General features: G+C 41.7%; 1 protein-coding gene across 1 annotated transcript in view; it reads right to left on the reverse strand.

Moving 5' to 3' along the window:
• Positions 1-318: 318 nt before the first annotated feature.
• LOC124607138 (GPI mannosyltransferase 4) overlaps positions 319-27,667 on the reverse strand; it is a 39,219-nt gene continuing 11,870 nt past the window's right edge. The window contains exons 2-4 of the mRNA XM_047139350.1: positions 5,855-6,255; positions 5,236-5,774; positions 319-1,452 (exon numbers count right to left, since the gene is read on the reverse strand). Of these exons, the coding sequence (XP_046995306.1) occupies positions 558-1,452; positions 5,236-5,774; positions 5,855-6,255 (1,835 nt within the window). The 3' untranslated portion in view covers positions 319-557. The remainder of the gene's footprint in view (positions 1,453-5,235; positions 5,775-5,854; positions 6,256-27,667) is intronic.

A 27,667-nucleotide genomic window follows, 5' to 3' on the forward strand; every position in this document is an offset into this window, starting at 1 on the left:
GTGTGAGGAAACTGTTGATCCACCCATGTATCAACATATCAAATACACTTCAACTGACTGATCCCTAATCCCCCCCCCCCCCCTCCCACCCTCACCTTCCACCCACCCCAAAAAAATTGTAGCTTAGGAATCAGTAACTTTTAAACTGGGAAACAATAAATATAGCCGAGTGTTTACTTTCTTTCATGATGTTCTAAACAACTGTATCTCCACCATCATCCAGCATTAAAACAGCTATGAGACTTTGTAATTGAGTTTATTTACAATAAAAGAACTCACACTCACATTTGGAAGGAAGCAATAACAAGTTTCTGATAATTATGCTTCAATGCTTTATTATGAAACATGTGGAGTCAAATAAAGCACAAACTTCCTAATTTCATCCATTCTTTATGTACTCAGTGCAAATGTACTTATTATACAATTCACAGGCCTACAAATATATACAGTCATTCACTTAAAAATATAAAATAGGAACTCATATTTGTCTACAAAATATCACAGAAATGAAAGTTAAATGCATTATTCACATTATTACACACCCTCTCTCCAAGTCTTTAATATGCTAAGTGTTTCATTTTGTCAATTCTTACTAGAATAAGCCCAAACTGTTGCAAAAATTTTAATATGTACTTAACAGGAGATGTATAAAAGCGTTCACTATAACAAAATCCTATTAGTTCATCGTCATATGAACACTCTGTCAAGGAGAAAACATTTGGTAATGCTTCTGTTGAAAGATGTGGATAAAAAACATCTTCAATAATAAATGACAATGGTGAGCTTTTGTTGTATGTGAGTGAGTAGAATTCTTCACTGAGGGTAGCCGGCATAGCCAAATATAAACGATAATCAAGCTTTTTAAAATGAAATCGTCTCTCACATTCTTCTAGCAGTTCATTAATTTTTAAGTACACTTCCTCTAAAGGGACGGACCCCATCTCATAGGAAAAAAACTGTTTCGCTTTGCGGTATTTTAAGCCAACAGTTCTGTTATAATATGTATGGTGGGGATTATGCAACTGCAACAAAGATATTGGCAAAGAATACATGTGACTAGTTACAAGATGAATTGAAGTGAATTGTGGTTTAGACTGTAGTTCTGCTGAGAAATGTTTTAACAATGGAAAAATTCCACCCTGGTGAAGAAAACCAAAAAATATAGTCAATATTAAATTACTGAAGCACCATAATGATAGCAAAAAATTCATTTTTGAATGAGCACCAGTTGGTTTTCTCTGCACATGATGATACGGCTGCACTGTACCAGAAGTTTGATATATATGTTGTGAGTGTAGAAAAACTACAGGAAGTGTAACAGGTATTAGAAACCTTGGTTCCTGATGGGGGAAAACAGATAATGCAGCTACTGGTGTGATGAAAGAGGCTGTCATAAGACTGACAACACTTTGTATTCTTGGTAAATCAGTCCACTGCTTGAGAATTAGAGCCCTGAAACAAAAAACAATGTACATGATTTTCAATAAAAGATAGATTCATCTATAATGTTTAAAACAGTGGCACACTTCTGATTTTGCTGCAGTGCAGTCAAAAATCGTGTTCCTTTGCAACATAAATTGCAATGCAAAGTAATTAGGTTATAGAAATTTGCCGTTAAGTTAAGGGAAGTTGAAACGCCCTATCCCAACAATATTAAATTGAGTGACTTGGCTTCCCTGTATTTCAGGAACTACTGTAAACATTGACATGAAACTTTTACAGGACATTAAACTGTATGTTCTGAGTTTACTGAACAACAATAACTGCATTTCAGCCACTGCTTTTAGAAATACAATTTTTTAATAACACAGTTAAAATTTTGTGTATTTTTTGTACGTTATACTAAATAATTTCAATTATACATAAAATTATGTTCTTCTTGTAGTTCAGTAGACTCAAGATATGTATGTTATTACTCCATCAAAATTTGAATACTCTACTCAAAGTGGTTTCTGAGATTTAGAGAAGAATGCAACAGAAAATGTAAATTTTCAGGAACCGCTTCTAAAGTTTCAAAAGACTGTAACTCACTTAAAATATGTTTATTTTTTTATTTTTAGTCACTCAGAAGCACCCAGCACCATACTGTATATCATCCTCATGATCTTTTCCCCAGCTTTTTCCTCTTAGCAGCCAACTGTGCTGCATACTCTGCTTTATCAATGCGAACCTTGTCCATCCATTCAAGTTTTCTGATGTAGTTCGCTCCAGGATTAATTCCTATATGCTTTAGCACTTTCACACCACCAATGTTATCATCATTAAAAGCAATAACAGCATCACTGCCCCCCTCCCACTCCCACTTTAGTGTCTTCAGTCCAACAAAAATGTTTTTTGGTAAGCAAGACCATATAAGATTATTGAACGACTCATTGGGATTTTGAGTCTGACCATGCAGACACTTCTTCAGCAATTCAGGATTTGCCAGGTCTCTGTAAATAGGTTTTATGATATCCATGACTGCTGCTGGGATGGAATGTTTATGGCTGTATGAACTATTTGAGTACTGAGCATTGCAGTAATTGCACCATGAATCAGGTCCAGGAGGGCAAAGGTGGTGTACTGCTTTTTCATCAGTTGACAGTCTGTGGAAGAAGTTAGACCATACTGCCTACTTCATTTTCAACAAATCCTCAGTATTATTTCTAATGGCCATCCCATAATACTTCTGCAGTTCATCAATCAGTTTGTCTGTCAGCCTGCCTCTTACGGTTTTACCATCAGAAAGTCTCTTGTCTCTCAAACTTCGTTTCAACTTCCTCAACCTAGTGCCCATCCTCTTCTGGACATGAACAACACATTCCAGTTTTGTGATAAGCTTCTCACTGTAAGGCTGAGTGGCTACTACACTGTTGTATGCTTCTGAGTCTCCATCACCTAAGAACTTAATGTAACACACTAAAAATTTCAATAGCTGCAGAGGCCTCCATACCACCACTTGTTCGTTCATAGTTTCTGTCACAGATATGTCCTTCTTCATTCCCTGCTTTACACTTATAACAATGTTTGGTTAAAATCTGGAAATCTATTAGCTTTCCAGTATCCACAATGGTCATTGTAGCAACAGAATTGTTAGAACTGTAGCTGCACTTCTGCCAAGTGCTATCAAAAGCTACTGGTATGTCAGTCATACCATCATTTATTTCAACAGCTTCATTTGCAGCACCCTTCATTGGCTCACATGCAACAGATTCCACAGCAGGTCCAATAAATCCTGCATACTTGTCTCTTTTACAAGGTGGGCATGGCGTACTCATCACGACTCACATTGTTTCTGCTGCAGTGTGTCCTTTGCCAACAGCTCTCAATCTATAAAACCACCTAAAATTTACTTTATCTTTACACGTACCAGAATTCGAAAATGAAGAGTATATTTACAACTAGCACAATTAATGATAAGTTTCCTGGCTAGTCCATTTGATACCTGTCTTTATGTAAAGTAACTGGCCTTCCACATATTTTACAACACACACATTCACCCAACATCCTTGCTAGGATGTGTAAATCTATCAGAATATAACCTAGCCTCTGTTTACATCACTTTCGTTTTGAGAAAACTGTGTATCACAATGTTTTATTTTTATCTTCGAAGCAATAATGAGTGTTTCTCTAGATACTGAAGAGTTTGCCTATATTTCATTGTCTGTAACTTCACATGCCACAAGTTGAACAGAATGTTTCCCTTTATTCGAAAATCTATTAGCATGGAACCCATGTTTCTTAAAAACACTTCATTTTGGCATCATACTTTACTTTTTGAGAGATTTACCAACCTACTTGTCACTTTTCCTTGGAAAAACATTAGCATTTTGACATACAATGGGTGTTTATACTATGAAACTATACGATACTGTTTTTGACAATGCCACCAACACAAACATGCGATTTAACATTTAAAAAAATAAAATAAAACACTTCCCATATATATATATTCAGAAAACTGCAAATCTGCATATTGTTGTCTGCACTGTACTGATAATGCCTGTCTTTCTAGTGACACACTCACAAGCATTGGTCTGTTTGTTTGATCTGACGAGTGATCCAGGATGGTCTGGTAGATAATTCCTATTGTTTGGGTAACTGCTTTATTGGAAAGAAAACTTAAAATGGTGGAAATCTTAACTGTCCTTTCAGAGTTAGATATGTAAAAAAATACTGCATACTAGGTTAAAACTAGAAGTAGCTATAATTTTCATCTGGACAGAAAATAGTTAAGTTAAAAGTTAGCAGAGTTGCACAATACCATCAAATTATAAAATAAATTATTCATAATATATAAAGACATATATACTATCTGCTGTTTCAAAACAAAACTAAAAGATTATTTACAAAATAACAGTTTTGATATGGCAGTGGAGTACCTGGATTAAAACGGATTGTCTAATGTAAGAAGTCCTGTATTAAAAGATATCTAGAAATGATAAGTAGTTAAGACTAAAAACAAACACAGAACTAGATTAAAAGAAAATTCATTGTCAATTACTGAGTAAGAAATGAATTTTAAGCTGCTAATTTTTCAATGTTGGAATGACAAGATCCACAAAATGTGAATTGTTTCATGGATTAACAAAGGAATCAATAAATGGGGTGCTCTAGGACTATGGTGCAAGTGCTTCAGCAGTAAATAACTAGTATTTTAATATTTTTTATCTCCATATTTGATATCTTATCAGCTTTAATATGTTCCTGAGAAGACTTTTTTTTATTGAGAAACCCTTTTATAAGTTTTCTAAATGCCCTTCTTGCCATTCACAGATCACCTTTGATGTGTGGGCACTCTACAAAACTCCAATGTGTAGTGTAGACCAAAGAATCTAGAGATAATGTTGTCACAGATCTGATTCGTGCTTCCTGTGTGGTCTCTTCTGTCTGGTAGCCAATTCTTCCGCAGATGAGCCTGAGACACTATCATGTGCATATAGCTTGAGCAGCTTACAACTGGTGAAAAAAAAAGAAAAGAAACGAAAAGAAAAGAAAAGAAAAGAAAAGAAAAGAAAAAGAAAAGAAAAAGAAAAGAAAGGAAAAGAAAAAAAAAGAGGGTGAGTTTATTGTGCTCAGTCAAGTTTCCTTTTCCATAACAATATTGCTTTCAAAATGGCCACATATCTTTCCCCTATAATTAAAAATTTCTGTTCAGTAATGGTTGTTTCCTTACAATATACATTTCTGTTCTAAAAACAATATTCTATAAGTGAGATATAAGTAAGGGTAAATCAAATAACAGTTTTTACTTACTTGTATATCATTTTTATGACTGTGATCATTCCGATGACCCCCAAAACATTATACAGCAGTGGAACATTGACCAACACATGAAGATATCGTGGGTGTAATCCATGTTTGGATAAGTTTGTAAAAACTGTATTATATCGTAAGAAATTCAAAGGAGTTACAACAAAATTATTCAAACTTACTTTAAATTCCTGAATTTCACTATTTGTCAAATATCCATAATAATATGAATCAGTTATTATGTAAAAAATAATCCCGGGTATGCAAGATAAAATAAAGACAAGCATACGGAGATGAAATTGTACAAAACCAACACTTTTTGATCCAAGACCTCTATGAAGCCAAAAGAAAACAGGCGGAATGGCAAATGCAATAAATGTTGGTCGATTAAATACTCCTATAACAACCACTGTCGCAACAGCAAAACAACAACTAAAAGAATGACTTGGTAAGGAGTTTATCAATTTATAGAGTTTTGTCCTGGTTACTGGTGAATCAGCCTTGTTGTATTTTTCTCTGAGATATTCATCACGATGAATGACCTGAAGACAATACTTGTTATTAATAAAATTTAATTACAGGTAGACTAAAATAAATAATGAACAATCAGTGTGTCCCTTACCTGCTCTGAAAATGACATACAGTCAACAACTAAACATAAAAGAACAGACACCAAAACCATTTCCATCATATTCGAGAATGTTCTTGTTCCAAAGACTAGGATAACAAAAGAACTTGCATGTACAATGAGTCTCACTCTATAATTTTGACCATAACATTTGCAGATGTGATATAAACAATAATCAGTAATAAATGACAAGGCACAACAAGTTAAACGAGGTAGAACTAACAATGTATATGGAGTCTGCACTTCAGCACCAGTCCAATACTTTGCATAGGGTGCAACAAACTTCAAGAATTTTAATGGCAGTCCTACACAAACATATGGCAGCACAACACTTCTAATTGGGAATGTTGTATTAAACTCCCAAGGCCTAGAAACATCAGTATTAAAAACATCACCTGAAAGAGGAAAGAAAACAATCATGTAATTTAGATCAAAGTTTTATCAGTTTTAGCTGGACAACACAAAAGATACTCTTAGAAGGTCCTACTATATAACTAAGAACAATGAAATACACTGAGGTAACAAAAGCCATGAGATACCTCCTAATATCATGTTGACCTCCTTTTGCCCACCGTAGTGCAGCAACTCATGGCTTCAACAAATTGTTGCAAGTCCCCTGAGGAAATATTGAGCCTTACTGCTCCTATAGCAGTCCATAATTGTGGAAGTGTTGCCAGTGCAGGATTTTTAGTATGAACTGACCCTTCGATTAAATCCCGTAAATCTTCAATGGAATTCACGTTAGACAATCTGGGTGGCCACATCACTCACTCAAATTGTCCAGAATGTTCATCACACCAAAAGCGAACAATTGTGCCTGGCGACATGACATCGTTGTTTGGGATGATTGCAAATGATCTCCAAGTAGCGGAACATAACCATATCCAGCCAATGACTGGTTCACTTGAACCAGATGACCCAATTCATTCCATATAATCTCAACTTACACCATTATGGAGCTACCGCCAGCTAGCATAGTGCCCTGTTGACAACTTGGGTCCATGATTTTGTGAGATCTGCACCACACCTGAAGCCTACCATCAGCTCTTACCATCTGAAATTGGGACTCATTTGACCACCCCTTGGTTTTGCAGTTGTCTAGGGTCCAACCAATATGGTCATGAGCCCAAGAGAGGCATTGCAGATGATGTCATGTTGTTAGTAAAAGCTTTTGTGTTGGTTATCTGCTGCCATAGACCATTAATGCCAAATTTCTCTGCACTGTCCTAATGGATATGTCTGTCATATGTCCCATATTGATTTCTGCGGTTATTTCATGCAATGTTGCTTGGCTGTCAGCACTGACAACTCTATGCAAATGCTGCTGCTCTCGGTTGTTAGTTGAAGGCTGTTGGCCACTGCTTTGTCCATGGTGAGAGATAATGACCGAAATTTGGTATTCTCGGCACACTCTTGACACATCTCTCAGAATACTGAATTCCCTAATGATTTCCAAAATGGAATGTCCCATGTGTCTAGCTGCAACTACCATTCTGCATTCAAAGTCTGTTAATTCCCGTCATGCAGCCATAAGCACATTGAAAACCTTTTCACATGAATCACCTGAGTAAAAATGACAGCTCCATCAATACACTACCCTTTTATACCTTGTGTACACAAAACTACTGCCATTTGTATTCCTACATATCACTATCCCATGACTTGTCACCTCTGAGTAAGATGTCAATATAAAGCAATGAGATAGGTAAAGCTCAACCAGAAGGCTGGTGGCCCTGTTGGAGGTGCTATGTCCTTGCCTTCCTCAAACCTTTGAACTGACTTAGCTAGACAGTTACGAGGTGTGATAAAAAAGTAACAGGATTTTTTTTTTTTTAATTTCATGGGTGTTATACATTCAATTTTCTTTTTTTATCTTGTTGGTACATATGTTCCTGATTTATGTTTGATTTTTCAGCTGTTTTGAATATTTAGTTTATTGTTGACAGTTGTACAGGTTATACATGTTTTCAAGTTCTCAGTGAATTTTTACTTACAAAAAAGATGGATCAAAGAATCTGCATTAAATTTTGCTTGAAAAATTGGTTGGTTGGTTGGTTTGGGGGATGAAAGGGACCAGACTGCCACGGTCATCGGTCCCTTTTTCCAAAGACAAAGAACACCCACAGAGAATAAAAAAAGAGGAACAGAAGAGATCACAGACGATACAGAACAAGAGAGACGGAGACAAGGACAAGACAAAACGAACTAAAACCACACAGAGTGTGACGGTGGTTGGCCGACCATAGAAATAAATAAGGAAAAGCCAACCACTTAGAAACACATTAAAAAACCAGTGGAAAATCATAGGCCAAAGGCCAGAGTCAACACAAAACAATAAAATAAAACAGAAACACTCAGAGTAAATGATAAAATCCCCCTGCCCGAAGAAAACGTAAAACTAAGTCAGCCATAGTGGAGTCGTCTGTTAAAAGGGCAGGGAGCGTAGCAGGCAGCGCAAATGTCTGCCTGACCACTGCTAAAAGGGGGCAGGCCAGCAAAATGTGGGCCACTGTCAAAGCTGCCCCACAGCGACAGAGAGGAGGGTCCTCCCGGCGCAGTAAATAACTGTGTGTCAGCCGGGAGTGGCCAATGCGGAGCCGGCAAAGAACTACTGAGTCCCTGCGAGTGGCTCGCAGGGATGACCGCCACACAGCCGTCGTCTCCTTGACAGCACGGAGTTGATTGCGCATTGGCAGTTCGCGCCATTCATCGTCCCATAGCGCCAAGATTTTGCGGCGGAAGACTGCCCGCAAATCAGTCTCTGGGAGGCCAACGTCCAGAGATGGCTGACTGGTGGCCTCTTTCGCCAGGCGGTCAACATGTTCGTTACCCGGGATACCGACATGACCGGGGGTCCACACAAAGACCACAGAGCGGCCGCAACAGGCGAGAGTATGCAGAGACTCGTGGATAGCCATTACCAAACGAGAACGAGGGAAACACTGGTCGAGAGCTCGTAAACCGCTCAGGGAATCGCTACAGATAACGAAGGACTCGCCTGAGCAGGAGCGGATATACTCTAGGGCACGAAAGATGGCGACCAGTTCAGCAGTGTAAACGCTGCAGCCATCCGGCAAGGAACGTTGTTCGGAAAGGTCCCCTAGAGTGAGCGCATATCCGACATGACCAGCAACCATCGAACCGTCAGTGTAAACAACACCAGAGCCCTGATACGTGGCCAGGATAGAATAAAAGCGGCGGCGGAAGGCCTCTGGAGGGACTGAGTCCTTAGGGCCCTGTGCCAAGTCGAGCCGAAGGCTAGGGCGACGAACACACCATGGGGGTGTATGCAAAGTAGCCCGGAAAGGAGGTGGAACAGTGAAACCCTGGTGCCCAGAGAGAAGCTCCTTGACGCGGACCGCTATTGTACAACCAGACCGGGGCCGACGTTCTGGCATACGGACGACCGACCGCGGGAACAGGAGACGATAGTTTGGATGCCCGGGCGAGCTTAGAACATGGGCAGCATAAGCGGCCAGCAAACGTTGGCGTCGGAACCGCAGCGGAGGTACACCTGCCTCCACTAGTACGCTGTCCACAGGGCTGGTGCGGAAAGCACCAGTGGCAAGGCGTATCCCGCTGTGGAGAATCGGGTCCAGCACCCGTAACGCAGATGGGGATGCTGAGCCATAAGCCAGGCTCCCATAATCCAGACGGGACTGGATTAACGCCTGGTAGAGCCGCAACAGTGTAGAGCGGTCGGCGCCCCAGTGGGTGTTGCTCAAGCATCGCAGAGCGTTTAGATGCCGCCAACACGTCTGTTTCAGCTGCCGGATATGAGGCAGCCAAGTCAACCGGGCATCGAAAACCACCCCCAAAAACCTGTGGGTCTCCACCACAGCAAGGAGTTCGTCGGCAAGATAAAGCCGCGGCTCAGGATGGACTGTTCGGCACTGGCAGAAATGCATAACGCAGGTCTTGGCTGCCGAAAACTGAAACCCATGCGCTACAGCCCAAGACTGCGCCTTACGGATAGCGCCCTGTAGCTGACGTTCAACAGCTGCAATGCCAGTAGAGCTGTAATAAAGGCAGAAGTCGTCAGCATACAGGGAAGCGGAGACAGAATTTCCCACGGCCGCAGCAAGCCCGTTAATGGCTATTAAAAACAGACAGACACTTAAAACAGAGCCCTGTGGCACACCGTTCTCCTGGACGTGGGAGGAACTATACGAGGCCGCGACTTGCACGCGGAAGGTACGATACGACAGAAAATTGCGGATAAAAATCGGCAGAGGACCCCGAAGACCCCATCCATGGAGCGTAGAAAGAATGTGATGACGCCACGTCGTATCGTACACCTTCCGCATGTCGAAAAAGACAGCGACCAGGTGCTGACGGCGGGAAAAGGCAGTACGGATGGCCGACTCCAGGCTCACCAGATTGTCGGTGGCGGAGCGGCCTTTACGGAACCCACCCTGAGACGGAGCCAGAAGGCCCCGAGACTCCAGTACCCAATGCAAGCGCCGGCTCACCATCCGTTCAAGCAACTTGCAAAGAACGTTGGTGAGGCTAATGGGACGGTAGCTGTCCACCTCCAGAGGGTTCTTTCCAGGTTTCAAAACAGGGATGACAATGCCTTCCCGCCATTGCGACGGAAACTCCCCCTCGACCCAAAGACGGTTGTAAAGATCGAGAAGGCGCCGCTGGCAGTCCACTGAAAGGTGTTTCAGCATCTGACAGTGGATGCCATCTGGCCCAGGAGCGGTATCAGGGCAAGCAGCGAGGGCACTGCGAAATTCCCACTCACTAAATGGAGCATTGTAAGATTCTGGGTGGTTGGTGCGAAACGAAAGGCTCCGACGTTCCATCCGCTCTTTAATGGAGCGGAAGGCCTGGGGGTAATTCGCAGAAGCGGAACTCATAGCAAAATGCTCTGCTAAGCGATTGGCAATGACGTCGGAGTCAGTACAAACTGCTCCATTCAGTGAGAGCGCAGGGACACTGGCAGGTGGCCGATAGCCGTAGACGCGTCGAATCTTGGCCCAGACCTGCGAGGGAGTGACATGGAGGCCAATGGTGGACACATACCGCTCCCAGCACTCCTTCTTGCCTTGGCGGATAAGGAGGCGGGCCCGCGCACGCAGCCGTTTGAAGGCGATAAGGTGGTCGAGGGAGGGGTGTCGCTTGTGACGCTGGAGCGCCCGCCGGCGATCTTTAATCGCTTCAGCGATCTCAGGCGACCACCAAGGCACAGCCTTCCGCCGAGGGGACCCACAGGAATGGGGAATGGCAGATTCGGCGGCAGTAACGATGCCGGTGGTGACCGATTCAACCACCGCATCAATGTCATCGGTAGAGAGAGGCTCAAAAGCGGCAGTGGAGGAGAACAAGTCCCAGTCAGCCTTATTCATAGCCCATCTGCTAGGGCGCCCAGAAAAGTGGCGCTGTGGTAGTGACAAAAAGATCGGAAAATGGTCACTACCACACAGGTCGTCATGCACACTCCATTGGACAGACGGTAAGAGGCTATGGCTACAGATTGAAAGGTCAATGGCGGAGTAGGTGCCATGCGCCACACTGAAGTGTGTGAAGGCACCATCATTTAACAGCGAGAGATCGAGCTGCGACAATAAATGCTCAATGATGGCGCCTCGACCTGTTGCCACTGACCCACCCCACAGAGGGTTATGAGCGTTGAAGTCGCCCAATAGCAAGAAAGGTGGCGGCAATTGGGCGACCAGTGCAGCCAGGACATGCTGCGAGACATCACCATCCGGTGGAATGTAAAGACTGCAGACGGTAACAGCCTGTGGCGTCCACACGCGTACAGCGACAGCCTCTAAAGGCGTCTGGAGAGGGACAGACTCGCTGTGCAGAGTGTGAAGGACATAAATGCAGACGCCACCAGACACCCTTTCATAAGCTGCTCGGTTCTTGTAATAACCCCGATAGCCACGGAGGGCGGGGGTTCGCATCGCCGGAAACCAAGTTTCCTGGAGAGCAATGCAGAAGAAAGGGCGAAGGCTGAGAAGTTGGCGGAGCTCAGCTAAATGGTGGAAAAAACCGCCGCAGTTCCACTGGAGGATGGTATTGTCCATGGCTGAGAAAGGCGTGAAAGGACTGGGAAGGCAATTTACGCCGCTTGTTCACTCACTGCCACCGATTCAGTACCCGGACGAGAGGCATCCATGGCGTCTGAGGGACCAGCGAGATCAAGGTCCTCAGCGGACGCTAGAATCTCGACTTCATCCTCAGACGCAGAGCGCGAAAGGTGCAGTGGGGTTGGTGCCACCGCAAGTTCTTTAGCCTTAGAGGTCTTTCTCTTGGACTTCTCTCGCTGAACCTTGGGTTTCACCGGCTGGGAAGGCTTCACCGATTCAGTCTCTGGGACAGAGGAGGATCGTGAAGCCCTACGCCCGGCTGCTGGTGAGGACTTATGCCACTGGTGGCCGTCATCCTTCCCGCTGGGGGAACCCTGGGAAGGGAGCGTCCCAAGGGAACTCTTACGGGCGAGAGTAGCCGAAGAAGTTAGGCGCTTCTCCGGCTGAGAAGCGGGGACGGACGTCCCCGACGGGTGGGAGGAGGTTGCTCCTGAGGTAGGTGGTGCAGGAGCAACCGGTTGGGGAGAGCCCCCCACGGGCAAGGGAGCAGAAGGAGTCGTACTGCTTATCGAGCTGGCTGGAAGTCTCGCAACTGATGGAGCTAGCACAGTTGTTGTAGCAGCTGCATACGAAGATGTCATTCTCACAGGATGGAGTCTGTCATATTTCCGTTTGGCCTCAGTATAGGTCAGCCGGTCCAGGGTCTTATATTCCATGATTTTGCGCTCTTTCTGAAAGACTGTGCAGTCAGGCGAGCAAGGTGAATGGTGCTCCCCGCAGTTGACGCAGATGGGAGGCGGGGCACATGGAGTATCGGGATGAGACGGGCGTCCGCAATCTCGACATGTGAGGCTGGAAGTGCAGCGGGAAGACATATGGCCGAACTTCCAGCACTTGAAGCACCGCATCGGGGGAGGGATATAGGGCTTGACGTCACATCGGTAGACCATCACCTTGACCTTTTCCAGTAACGTATCACCCTCGAAGGCCAAGATGAAGGCACTGGTAGCAACCTGATTGTCCCTCGGACCCCGATGAACGCGCCGGACGAAATGAACACCTCTACGTTCTAAGTTGGCGCGCAGCTCGTCATCAGACTGCAAAAGGAGATCCCTATGGAAAATAACACCCTGGACCATATTTAAACTCTTATGTGGCGTAATAGAAACGTTAACATCCCCCAACTTGTCACAAGCAAGTAACCTGCGGGACTGGGCGGAGGATGCCGTTTGTATCAGTACTGACCCAGAGCGCATTTTAGACAAGCCCTCCACCTCCCCAAACTTGTCCTCTAAATGCTCTACAAAGAACTGAGGCTTCACGGACATAAAAGATTCCCCGTCAGCTCTGGTACAGACGAGATACCGGGGCGAGTATCTTTCGCTCTCATTCATAGCCCTTCGTTCCTCCCATGGTGTGGCCAGGGACGGGAACGATTTGGGGTCATACACATTAGCCTTGAATTGAGCCTTGGAACGCTTAGAGACTGCTGACGGCTGGCCGCCAGCAAGAGATGATGTACCACGCTTCATTGCGGGTCATCCGCCCTGATGCCACCTACTCCGACCAAGGGCCCTCCCCACGGGCGCCACCCAGCCACAGCAAAGGCCACCTGGCAGGATGGCCATTGCCGGGAGTCCCGATGCCCCAGGGAGATGGGCATCTACTCCTTGGCATACGTGGGGAGTGAACGGCGCAGGCATCAGTAGAGCGATCCCTGTGTTGTCAGGGGGCTACAACCAAGAGGGTACATGGCGACCCCACCACAATGGACTGGCTACCGTGCTGGATCTTAGGTGCAAAAATGGCCAAGGTCATCGTCACAGTTAAAAGAAACACTGCAGAGTGCAGCGTGGTAATCGCCCATGAGATCGAAAACGAGCGGGACACCATCGCAACGACGAGAAAGACGGCAATAGGTCTAATTGCACGAAGGATACAGTGCACCATGTAAGGTGCCCTTCCCCAATTGGCTCGCTCTTCGGAATAATTTGGATAGATGGAGGTCAAACCCGAGAGGGGACCATCACATAAGGCCGAAACGATTGAGACTCCTTTTAGTCGCCTCTTACGACAGGCAGGAATACCGCGGGCCTATTCTAACCCCCGAACCCGCAGGGGGATTGAAAAATTGAATAAAGTGCAGCCGCCCCATTCAAAATGTTGACTATCGCTCCTGGTCAATCTACTATAAATAAGAGAAGACTTTAAGAGTTGTGTAAACATTTCAAAGAGAGTTGAGGGATGTTCAAGACGACTGCCTTAGCTCATCAAGTACTGATAACAATGTGGAAGACGTAAGGAAAATGGTTCTAGAAAATTGCCGAATCACCGTCAGAGAGGTTGATGATGATGTCAGCATTTCTTTGGCTCATGCCAAGCAATTTCTTGATGTTTTGGGGGTGAAATGGGTAGCAGCGAAGTTTGTTCCGAAAGTGTTGAATTTCAACCAAAAATGATGCCACATAGATATTGCTCAGGAACTGCTGAATTAAGTTGACAATGATCTGTAACTTCTAAAGAAGATTATAACAGGTGACAAAACATGTATGAATCCAAACTGAGGCCCAATTATCCCAATGGAACCTGCCGTAAGAGCTGAGACTGGGGGGTGGGGGGGGGGGGGGGGTCAGGGTGGAGGGAATTACAAGTTCGACCATATGTGTAACTTCTTCTCACTGTTATCTTTGACTACTATGGGATAGTGCATCATGAGTTCCTGCCTTATGGTCATATGATCAATAAGGAATATTATCTGGCAATTATGCATCATTTGCATGAAGCAATCTGAAGAGAATCACCAGAATTAGGGCAAAACTACTTGTGGAAATTGCTTCATGATAATGTTCCAGGTCACACGTCAATGTTCATGCAAGATTTTTTGGCAGAAAACAAAACTGCTGTGTTCCCTCAACCACTATATTCACCAGGCATGGCTCCCTGTAACTTCTTTCTATTCCCAATGCCGAAGAGAACCATGAGAGGATGTCATTTTGCCACCAGTGATGAGATAAAAATAGAATCGCTGAAGGAGCTGAACACCATAACGGAAAGTGAGTTCCAGAAGTGCTTCCAAGATCAGAAAATGCACTGGTACAATTATTATATCTGAGGAGGATTACTTTGAAGTGGACAAAGTTACTGTTGATGAATAAATAATGATTCTTCAAAAAAAAAATTCTTTTGCTTCTGGATCACACCTCATATATGAGAACATACAGTTTAATGTGGCTTCTGAACCATGTTGCAACTTGTCATTTGTCACATTAACAACCATTGCCAAAGGATGAAAGAATTGTTAAGTGACTTGGAATAGAACCTGAGACCTTTGAATCCATAGCACAGCACTTAACCACTGATTCACTGAACCACACTAGTAACAAGATACTGATATACTAGCAGGGTGCTTCTCTTGCATCCTGGAGGAACAGTTTGGCAGATTACGAATCAATATTTAGTTTAAAAAGACAAGCAATAGAGGGGCCACACAACAAAATGATAAACTTTCAAAAGTCCAAAACAAATCTTAATTATTTTTTGTTGTGAAAAGGAAGGAGGATATAAGCAGTAGTAATGCTATTTGTGTAAAAACACTTTAAAGCATCATATTCATTTTACTACCTACAAGTTTAAATTTATCAGAAAAAGGAATTCTATGTTCCTCAACAGATGGAAATAGAAACATTGATCTAGCTGTGAATCTCAATCAGTTGCGCGAGTCTAAAATCAAGATGGTGGACATATCTTTGAGCTGTGGAGGCAGGTTATTAAGCAATACTAGAAGTTTGGGAAAGTTGCTGCTGTTCAAAAACTGTGGAGTAATGACTATGGAACTTATTCACCCAAAAGACGAAAATTACAATTATATGTGCAGCTGATGCAAAGGACAAGCTTGAAAAAGAAGCACTCCTAAATAGTGAAAATGCAAACAAATACCTATTACAAAACAACCTTTTTGTAAATCAGTCTAAAACAATGCCTATAATGTTCCAAACCAGTGTGAAATGTATAATGCTAATATTAAATTAAATAGTGAAAGCAAACAATGGAAAATCTAGGATGGCATGTAACAATATAATGGAAAGGATAATTGCTACATATAATATACCAGAGATGCTGAGTTGCAGAAAGGCACAACAAAAGGTTTGTCGGAAAGTTAGCTTTCAGCCAACAAGGCCTTTGTCAAAAATAGGCAGTATCCAGACAGACACACACACACACACACACACACACACACACACACACAAATGCAACTCACACACACATGATCACAGATTCTGGCAGCTGGAGCCATACTGCGAGCAGCACGGCATAATGAGAGAGGCAACTGGGTGGGAGTAAGGAGGAGGCTGGGGCAGGGAAGGGGAAGGATAGCAGGACAGGGGTGGGGGACAGCGAAGTACTGCTGGTAACATGCAGCGATGAGGTGGAGAGTGGGGCAGCTAGGTGCACTCGGGAGGTTAGACGTAAGGTGTGGGAGAGAGAGGGGGGAGGGGCAGCTAGTAGAAAATGAGAGAAGAAAAATATTGGGTGCATTGGTGGAATGAGGGCTCTGTAGTGCTGGAATGGGAACAGAGAAGGTGCTAGATGGGTAAGGACAATGAGTAATGCAGGTTGAGGCCAGGAGAGTTATGGGAGCATAGGGTATATTGCAGGGAAAGTTCCCACCTGCGCAATTCAGAAAAACTGTTGTTGGTGGGAAGATTCCAGGTGGTACAGGTTGTGAAACAGTCATTAAAATGAAGGATGCCATGTTGGGCGGCGTGCTCAGTGACATGGTGGTCCAGTTGTTTCTTGGCCACAGTTTGTTGGTGGCAATTCATGTGGACAGACAGCTTGTTGGTTGTCGTGCTCATGTAGAAAGTGGCACAGTTGTTGCAGTTTACCTTGTAGAGCACATTACTGGTTTCACATAGAGCCCTGCCTTTGAAGGGGTTGGTGATGTTTCGTGATAGGACTGGAGTGGGAGGATGTATGGGACAGGTCTTCCATCTAGGTCTATTACAGGCATATGAGCCATGAGGCAAGGGGCTGGAGCAGGGGTCGTGTAGGGATGGATGAGAATATTGTGTAGGTTTGATGAGTGGCAAAATACCATTGTGGGAGGGATGGGAAGTACAGTGGGTAGGACATTTCTCAGTTCTGGGCATGGCAAGAGGTAGTCAAAAACCTGGCAGGGAATCCAATTCAGTTGCTTCAGCCCTGGGTGGTACTGAGTCACAAGGGGAATGCTCCTGTGTGGCCAGATGATGGGTTTTTTGTAAGTGTTAGGTGACTGGAAAGATAAGTCATGGGAGATCTGTCTTTGAACAAGATTCGGAGGGTTATTACGATCTGTAGAGGCCTCAGTAACAGCCTCAGTATATTTCCAGAGGGACAGCTTGTCGCTTGAGATGCAAAGGCCACGGGTGGCTAGGCTGTATGGAGGGAACTTCTTGGTATGGAATGGTTGGCAGCTGTTTGAGTCGAGGTATTGCTGGCAGTTGGTAGCTTTGATGTGGATAGAGCAACTAATATAGCCATCTTTGAGTTGGAGGTCACCATCAAGAAAAACCTCGATGGGTTGAGTTGGTCCAGATGAAGAGAATGGGGGAGAAGATGTTGAGTTTTTGGAGGAATGTGGATAGGGTGTCCTCACCCTTGATCCAGATCATGAAGATGTCATCAGTGAATTTGAACCAGGAGAAAGGTTTGGGATTATGGGTGTTTAGAAAGAATTTCTCTTGATGGCCCATAATTAAGTTAGCATAGCATGGTGCCATGCAGGTGCCCACAGCCATAACCTAGATTTTTAAAATTTTTATTTTTTTAAGTAATCTCTTTGAAGGAGAAGTAATTATGGATGAGGATATAGTTGGTCATGGCAACTAGGACAGAGGTGGTTGGTTTGGAATCTGTTGGTCATTGGGAGAGATAATGCTCAATAGCGGTAACACCGAGGGCATTATGGATGTTAGTATAAAGGGAGATGGCATCAATAGTGACAAGCAGCACACTGTGTGGTAAAGTAACAGGAACTGTGGAGAAGCAGTAGAGGAAATGGTTGATATCTTTTAAGTAGGAATGTAGGTTGTGGGTAATAGGCTGAAGGTGTTGGTCTACAAGAGCAGAGATTTTCTCAGTGGGAGCACAATAACAGGCCACAATGAGACATTCTGGCTGGTTGGATTTATGGACTTAAGCAAGCATGTATAAGATAGGAGTGCGGGGAATGGTAGGGGCAGGGAGAGAGATGGACTTTTGAGAGAGGTTCTGGGATGGCCCTAAGGATTTTAGGAGAGACTGGAAATCCTGCTGGATTTCTGGAATGGGGCCACTGTGGCACAGTTTTTAGGTGGATGAATTTGACACCTGACAGTGTCCTTCAGCCAGGTAATCTTGGGGGTTCAAAACCATAGTGGTGGAGTCTTTGTCAGAAGATAAGATTATAAGATCAAGATCAGTTTTTAGGTGGTGGATTGTAGATTTTCTGTGGATATAATGTTAGTTTGCATGTTGAGGGATTTCGAGGATGATGGTGAGGCAAGATTTGAGGTTAAGAAATTCTGGAAAGTTAACAGTGGGTGATTTGGGGGCAGTGGGGGTGGATCATGGTTGGATGGAAGAATGAACTGAGTCGGGCAGGGTTCCACATTTGTCTCTGGTTGAGTCTGACTGATAGGGTTGGTGGCGAAAAACTGCTTCCACTGTAGGGACCGGGAGAAGGAGAGAAGGTCTTTAACAAGTCCTACATGGTTGAACCTTAGGGGTGGGGGGGGGGTGGGGGGGGAGGGGGGGGGGGGCAAAAGGTGAGGCCTTTGGAGAGGACTGATACTTCTGCAGGGCTAAGGCTTTGGGAGGAAAGGTCCATGACTGCGTTTAGAGTCTGTTTAGGTACTGGATTCTGTGTGGTGGTGGGTGGGAGATTTGGAGGATGGGGTAAATGTAGTAGGTCTGCGAGACACAGTTTGTCGGTTATGAGGGGATATGGGGCAGGTTTGGGGGTTGTAACAGAGATGGTGGACAGTGGTACTCCCAGGCAGGAGTAGGAAGAGAACAAGTTGGAGAATTTTTTGAGGTGGCATTGTGCATGTTGCTCTAGTTCCGGGAGAGCAAGAGTTTCAATGTGTGTTATGAGATCCAGCAATTTGGGATTGCATAACAGGGGAATTTAACGAATTGAGAGAAGGTATTGCAAGGAGGTTTGGGCCTGATTGATATGGTTATGCAAGACTGTAATGGTGAGGGCTAAGGACTGGCAGAATCAGAACAGATGGAGGTCACTGTGGAAGGAAGGATGGCAGCCAGAGATGGGTAATTTGATGGTAAGGCCATTTGGGCAGATTCCATGCACCAAGCAACAACACAGGAACAATATGTGGGACAGAGTTCTGGCTAAGGGACAGAAACTTTTCTGTACTTACGCAAGTGGAAGACGTAAGGTGGAAAGAACGCGTAAAGATGTGTAAATAACATAGAATAATGCCCAAAAAATTTTGCAAAAACACACAGAAACACAAGGGAAAAATCATGAAAAGGAAGAAACACGTGAAATAAGGAGAAACAAGATGAAATTTGAGGGAGTAGGCCGATAGTGAATGGGAAAAACCAACAGAAATTAGTCCAAAGTCACAACAGATCAAATGAAAAATAAAAAATATTTGTAATGTAGGTAGCAGGTCTGTAGGTGGATAAGTGTCAAAAGAGGGGATGACAGAAGTGACTAGATTATGTGAAATTAGTAGGTGTGGACTGAAATAGAGGGGGGAAGGACTGGGGTATGGGGAGGGCTTGGTAGGACACAGGGAGAGCGATCAATATGAATTTATGATATCGGCAGGTGTAAAGTGGGACATAAGATGCTGCATTGTCAAAATATACCAAGGGTCACACTGAAACCTTTGCAGATTGTAATTACCCTTTCAACCTTGTACAAGAACAAATCTCCCATGCCTTATCTTTCCAGTCACCCAAAACTTCCCAAAACCCCACCGTCCACCTACAGAGGAGCATTCCCCTCGTGACTGGGTACCATCCAGGACTGGAGCAACTGAATTACATTCTTCGCCAGGGTTTCAACAACCTCTTGCCAGAAATGAGAAATGTCCTATCCAATGTCCTTCCCATCCCTACACAACCCCTGCTCCCAACCCCTTGCCTCATGACTCATGTCCCTGTAATAGCCTAGATGGAAGACCTGTTCCATACATCCTCCCACCACCACCTACTCCAGTTGGTCTCAAACATCACCTATCCTATTAAAGGCAATGTTACCTGTAAAACCAGTCATGTGATCTACAAACTAAGCTGCAACCACTGTGCTGCTTTCTACACGGGCATGACAACCAACAAGCTGTCTGTTCGGATAATTGACCATCTACAAACTGTTGCCAAGAAACAACTGTATCACCCTGTTGCTGTGCACGCTGCCCAACATGATGTCCTTAATTTTAATGACTGCTTCACAGTCCATGCCATCTGAATACTTCCCGCCAACAAAGCTCTTCTGAGCTGCACAGGTGGGAACTCTCCTTGCAATATATCCTACATTCCAACCCTCCTGGCCTCAATGTGGCCTCAAAGCCTTGTTGGCCAACTTTTTGACAGCCTTTTTGTTGTGCCTTGCTGTGACTCAGCGTATCCGTTATATGGTGGTAGCAACTACCCTTTTCATTATATTCTTAAATTAAATAGTAAGGCAATTAAAGAAGTACGCAACATAACATTTCTAGTAACTATTATAGATAACTATTTGTTGTGGGAGGAGTACATAGATGTACCGTGTACAAACACAAATACACAGATTTTCCTCATGTGCAAAATGGCAAAAGTTGTGGATGACAAAATTCACAGGACAATGTACTATGGACTGTGTTCCCACAACTGTCTTATTCAATTCATATATGGGGAAGTGCACAGAATGGCTACTTAAAAAAGAGTATTTAAAATTTAGAAAAGAGCAGTGAGATATGTAGGCAAAATACCAGCCACAGAAACTTGTACACAAGTTTTGTAAATCATAATATTATGACAGTGTACTCACTGCACATAACTGAAACCACACTTCATCATCTTCGCTACATGGTGAGTAGCAACTTTGCTTTTCATAATATTAGAACATTATGGCATTGAGAGTAAGTGATAAACACCTCCTAAATAAAGATGTACATGGCCATGCAACAAGAAGAAAGGAAAATTACTACACAAGGTAGAGTAATCTCAAATTGAAAATGAGTGCTCCAGATGAAGCAGGGTAAAGATTTTAAGTGTTACCAAAATCAACCAAGCAAGTGAAGGAATTAATTAATTTAAAAATTGTTTAAAAGTGTATTGTACATAGAAATGTATATACAGTATGAGTAAGTATTAAATAACAAAATAAATATTAGCTATTGCGTTGTAACAGAAAATACGTAACAACCTCATATGTGCCTATAAAATGTAATCCTGTTTTTTTTTCTGTACATTTATTGTAGGCCTATACATAAAATTGTATGATGCACCCTAAACTCACAGCCTAAAATTATCAGCTAGAGATAGATACATCCACCAACTTGTTTTTAGTTCACTTAGTTCAATTCATTGATCAGTATGGACTGCAAAAGAAAATCAAACCTCGGTCCTCCAATATGTAAAGGAGAGCTTTACAGAAAGACACAAATGTAAAACTTGCAAAGAAGTCAACACAAAACTTAAAAAGAAGTCAGCTCCATCATCTGACAATGGGCTCAGGCTCAAAACTAGTAATGACATAACAAAATCATTTCAAGAAAACTTGTGGCTCATTGCACTATTTCATACAGTGTAATTTATGAGAACAGCTGGATAAGGGAACAAACAATAATAGCAACAGAATAAAATATGCTGATCTAAATAAACTATTCTGCAATATTTTCGAGAGGCTTTGAAAAGATTACATAGAAATTGGGTAAGAGGAACAACTGAAAACACAGGAAAAGAATTGAGAAAGTCACATCAGGTAGATACCACATTTCATCAATTAATATGGCAGACAGTACAAAACAAGAGATATAAAACTGTACAAGCATTTGAAGATTTCTTTAAATGTTTTTAGAGTTCAAGATATGACTCACAAAAACAGATGAAAATAATAACATTTCAGAAGTAAGCTAAATCATATATATACACCAAGTCCAAGTACAAAGTAAGAACTAACATCATTTGATACAAACAGTTACAGATGGAGGAAAAATAAAAAAAAGGATTTTGCAAAATCATGAACAGAATGTCTGCACAGGAACACACTGTCTCAAAACTGAAATAATATTGTTACTGTTGTACTTAAAAAAAAAAAAAAAATCTTCACAGTATAAAGTCTGTCAGTAGCTCTTTAACACTTTCCAAACTTCACCGAAGCTCTCCTGGATACCTACTGGGACTGGCACTCCTGGAAGAAAGGATACTTTGAAGCATTTCTCATGAAAGGCAGGGTTCCACGGTAGAGTCCTGGTTCTGGGTACAGTTTTAATCTGCCAATAAGTCTCAACAGTCCATTATTCTGCTGTTAATGAAATACCTTAAATTAAATATTGTGTATATTTGCTATTACCATTGCCACTATGCGCAGACCTCAATGCTCTGGAAATTGTTCCATTCGAATGGTGTACTCACGAGCAGTAAAGTTTGGAAACTGGTAGTACTGGGCTTTCGTGACAGATGTACTAACTCGTGAACTCATGCTATGAAATCTGATCTTATATTGTGTTATGCATATGTCCTATAACACGCTGATCACGTGATTAACCACGAGCACCTAGACCCTAAGAACAAATATTGGCCAGAAAGCAGATTTTTGTGAAGCATTTGTATAAGCAATAATTCTTTGTCTGCATGCAAATCTATAGCAAACTCAGGTTAGTCTCTTGTCAGTAAAAAACTGAAGCACTGGGTTTAGACATAGCCAACAAAATAGAACAAATTGCTAACAGAACTGTCATCCACTACCCTCACAGAGATGGGATGTCAAGGAAGAAACTTCTTGAGATTGTGGTCACATTGGAGATATGTGATTCTTTATATAATGCAATAGAAAGTTTTAGCTGAATTCAAACATAGCCATAAGGAGTTCTAACATTACTGATGTTAACAATGATTAACTCCAATAAGACTGATGATACCATGGAGAAAAAGGATGAAACAGTAATAATCAACTATCAATTACGGGGTAAGAACTACAGTTAATGTATTGAGGAAATACCACAAGCACATTCACCAAACCCTAGTGAGGTTTCAGACTTCCTTGAAAAAGTTTAATACTGTACTGCCTAAACTGGACTGAACTGATGTCTGTAAGCAGTTCAAAGAAAGGAAGGAATATAAGAAATTAACATCCTTTCAGCAATGAAGTCATTAGAGACAGAGCACAAACTTGGCTTGAGGAAGTATACAGATGAAATCAGCTGTGTGCTTTACAAGGATCCATGCTCGCATTCACCACAAATCACAGAAAACCTAAATCTGGATAGCCAGAGGGGGATTTGAACCACTGTCCTCCCTAATATAAATATAATGTCTTACCACTATGTCACCTTGATCAGCATGCAAGCCATTAAAGATGACGAATTAAAATTGAGTTCATTGATACCAAACTGGCTGTAAATTTCAACACAGGCAAAGTAAATACTTGAAACTTCACACACCATCTGCAAGGGAGGTCATGGCACTCATCTTTTGAGCTGTTATGATGTGTTGTTGGTTGAGTTCCTGCAAAATAATGAAAGTTTGACAGGAGCTACCACTGAGCAAAATATGAGGTGTCAAATAAAAAGGGAGGAAAGTTAAGAGAGGGTCTCCTGTTGCTACCTGTTACAAATGCTGCAGTGCACACATCAGATGATCCATATTTTTAAGCACATCTGCTTCCACAAAGTTCCCGTGGGTGTTGTGTGTAGCATTGCAGTATATGCTGCAGATACTCCCAATTCCTCTTATACATTATTCCACTGGGTTACTGGCAGGATGGTGTGGCAAATGGATATTAGCCATGACTGTCTTTTACATCTTTCTAATGTATCAACATAAACTTAGGCTCATTATCTGTGCTCTCTACAGTTTGGGAAATAGTGTTTTACCATTCTTGCATAAACTATGGCACACTCTGCCTTCTCAAGTGGGTACAATACCTTGAATTCTGAAAATACATCTAGTACTAATAGAATGTAACAAAATATGCTTCTCAAGTTTGGTAATGGCACAAATAAGCTGACTCACACTGCTTCAAGTATATCGTTGAGCCTAATGCTCAGCATCTGTTGTTGGCTAGACCTGTAGCTAGATTTTCCCTCTGACATCAGTCACAGGACCTAATGCATTCTTGCACAAGCTTGGTTATCCCATAGAAATGTGGAGACTCACTATGTTTGGTACATGCATTTCTTATAAACTACAAGAACATAACTCAAATCAAATACATTGATGAACTCATGAATGCATTTCTTCAAATAACATGTCACGCAATGACCTGAATTCTCCACTTCCTTACACAACAACACATCACATCATTGCACATCTTCTAGACACATTGAAGTTTAAATTATTTTCTTGTAGTATGGGTCCTCAGCTTCTATAAACCTTTTAATGGATTTCATCTTGCTTTCAGCTATTGGAACTTTATTTTATGATTGCAATTTTGGCATTAAGTGATTTTCAAGCATCTACAAAACATAATAGAACATAATGAGAAAAAATTACACCAAGGTTAACAGAAGGTACAACCAGTTTTGTAGTTTAATGACATTTGTGTACTGTACTTTCAAGATTTTAATATACAAGTCAGGCAGAGATTACAACACAATACACAGGATTAATTCATCAGAGTAAATGTCTAAAACAGTTGAGAAATTTTTTATTTCTGAGGTCTGTTTGTTCATTGAATACGTACTGTGGCTGTTCTCTGAAGGTGCTATAAATTTCAGTTTCTGCCAGAATGTCCATCGCTACCCTGTGTAGTGCCTTTAAGGATTTCTCGATGCAGTTGGTATTATGATTATTTTTTCTTAGCTGTGCACTAAATGAAGACTTCCAGTTCTCACATATGTCTGTGTACACACTGAATTTGGTGGAGAAACATTTATTGTTTGCCCCACATAGAAATTTTCACATTCACTGCGTTTCATTTTATGTCACTGATTGTGTAAATGGTTTTTGTTTTTGGGTTGTGAAACTGATTATTATCCCTACTTTGTTGATTATCCAAAACCCAATTCATACATTAGTTTATGAAAATCATCGGTTATTCTGTCTGATATGATATCCTAATAAGGTAAAGCAATGTATTTTATTTTTTCTGGTTTTGCTTCTCTTGTTAATGTTATTTTTTATCTGTAGGGTTGCTTTTGTTATGAAATTTGGTAGTATACATTTTGTCTACCTTATTACCATTGTAGTCATTATTTGTTGTTATATGTTTTAGTATACACAACTCTTTGGTAAATTGTTGCTCTGTTTTCTCCAAATATCAGTCTTTATCTTGTTCTACATCTCATCCTCACTTTGGTTGTGACACAATTTCTTGCCTATTCCTTGAGTTAATCCCTACTCTGAATCCTCTAAACCATCTTTAATTCTGTTGTATGCAACACATATGAAGTATTTTGTATCTGCATTTTTAAATATATGTATTTTAGTAATCTTTTTCACCTCCTTTGGCAATTTATTTTATATTTTTATTTTGTGGTGGAGAATCCTGTCTTGAGTTTTTTGTTTGATAAATGCAAGTCCAAACTAGATCTTGTTTCACAATTCTGTATTCGTAAAATATTTACTATTTTTTCTCTGATATACACAACAGATTGATATATGTAGGTACTTGATGCAGTAAGGAACTCAGCTTTTTTAATATAGTTGTGTGCAATGAGTCTGACTATTACTTTTAGTTGTTATTTGTACAGTCTTTTTCTGCATATTGTGCCTTTGAGCCCCAGAAAAGAATCCTACAGCTAAGAACTGAGTGTATGCAGGAATAGTAAGTAGGTCACCACATGGCATTGGGTGTTACAAATTGCCAATAAAACCCCAAGACCACAATGTGTTTATTACATTCTGTTTGGCTGTATCCTTAAATGTACATTCCAGTTTAACTGACAACCAATGTTCATTCCTAAATGCTTGGTGTCCATTACACATTTTGTATCATCTATGCCCAATCCAGCAGAGCTGATTTCCATCTTTGTGATGAAGTGTATGCTGTTTGTTTTCTTTGTGTTCAGTGCTAATTTATTACATACAACCAACCTGTATAAACCTTTAAGGGTTCCATTTGCCTTCTCTATGAGCAGTTTTGGCGTTTTATCAGTTATTACATTGTTACTATTGTCAGGAAAGACAACATTTTCTCCATGTCTTGTACTGTCTGGAAAGTTATAGGCATATGAAGAGAATTGGTCCCCATACACTGCCCTGAGATACGTCTATGTTTATTTATTTCTTATCTGACAACTGTGTTACTGAACATTTATCACCAGCTGATGAATGAACTATCTCTTACCTTTTGCACCCTGTTTTCCAATTAAGACTGGAAACATTCATTTGCTATTCTTCATGCACCTAATGCTTCTAGTTTGTTCAATAGTATTTTATGGTCAACAGTATCAAAAGCCTTGAACAAGCCTACGTATATGTGAGTTACACAGTCACCTTCTTCTATGAGTGGAGAATAGGGACTGGAACCTCATCTATGCCTGCTGAGTTCGTATTTTTTCATTTCTGTATTGTCTTGCTGATATTGAGTTCTATTGTTGAATATCATTGTGCTTGCAGTGTAATTCACTGTGGATGCTACACATGTTATAGAAAGATTTTGTTGCAACTTCTCCACAATAAAAGAGAAGTAGTCATTTATTAACTTTGGCATCTTTGATTTGCAAGTTACTATGCTTGTGTCCATCTCTTCCAGTTTCACATGTCATGACAACCCATACTACTTTCCTTTTATTTTATGTTCCACTTCATACACTATTTTTTCACTGAATGATCTTTTGCAGCAAGAAGTGCCCTTTGTACATGTTTTTGTAACTGTGATAGAAATTTAGAAACTGTTGACTACAGTACTGCTTTCACAAAGAACAGAGCAAATTTAGTGTCTGGGAGGACTTCCTAATATCTGCATTTATCCAACTACTTTCATCACCTGCTGCTGTTAAAGTGGCTGCTTTTTAGAAATATCTCCTCAAAAATTAATTTAAACAATGTGTAGAATTTAGAGAACTTCACAGCTACATTGCTTTACATGTACAGTTTGTACCAGCTTTATTTGGCAATGCCCCAGAAAAAAGTACGTAATTTGCATTCTGAGAAGATCCGTACCGCACACAGGCCTGTAGTTGTGCATATTTTACGAAGCCCATCTGTAGCTTTATTAACTGACAGTAATGGTCAGAGAAGCCAACATCTTTCATAAATACAATTTTCCTTGTTGATATCCTTAGCTACATGATCTAACATCAGTGCTGAACATTTTGATACCCTAATAGAAGAGTTTACCATTTGTATCATGCCAAAAGTGGGCTGAATGTCTACGAAGTTATTACTAATTTCATCCTCAACATCTATATTAATATTCATTAATATGTCTCGGCATATTATTACATTCATTGTGGGGGTTCAGACTGTTCTCAGAACTTCAGTTAGTTTGTTGAAGACACTGTTCAATTATCACTATGTGAGGAGGGCATGCACAGAATGACTAACTTTTTATGGATAACTAGCTCTGTTAGTTCAGTACTTGACAATTCAAAATGTTTATCTGCACTAATTGGTATCAGATCAT

This window comes from Schistocerca americana, chromosome 1 (assembly GCF_021461395.2).
Source record: "Schistocerca americana isolate TAMUIC-IGC-003095 chromosome 1, iqSchAmer2.1, whole genome shotgun sequence".
Lineage (NCBI taxonomy): Eukaryota > Metazoa > Arthropoda > Insecta > Orthoptera > Acrididae > Schistocerca > Schistocerca americana.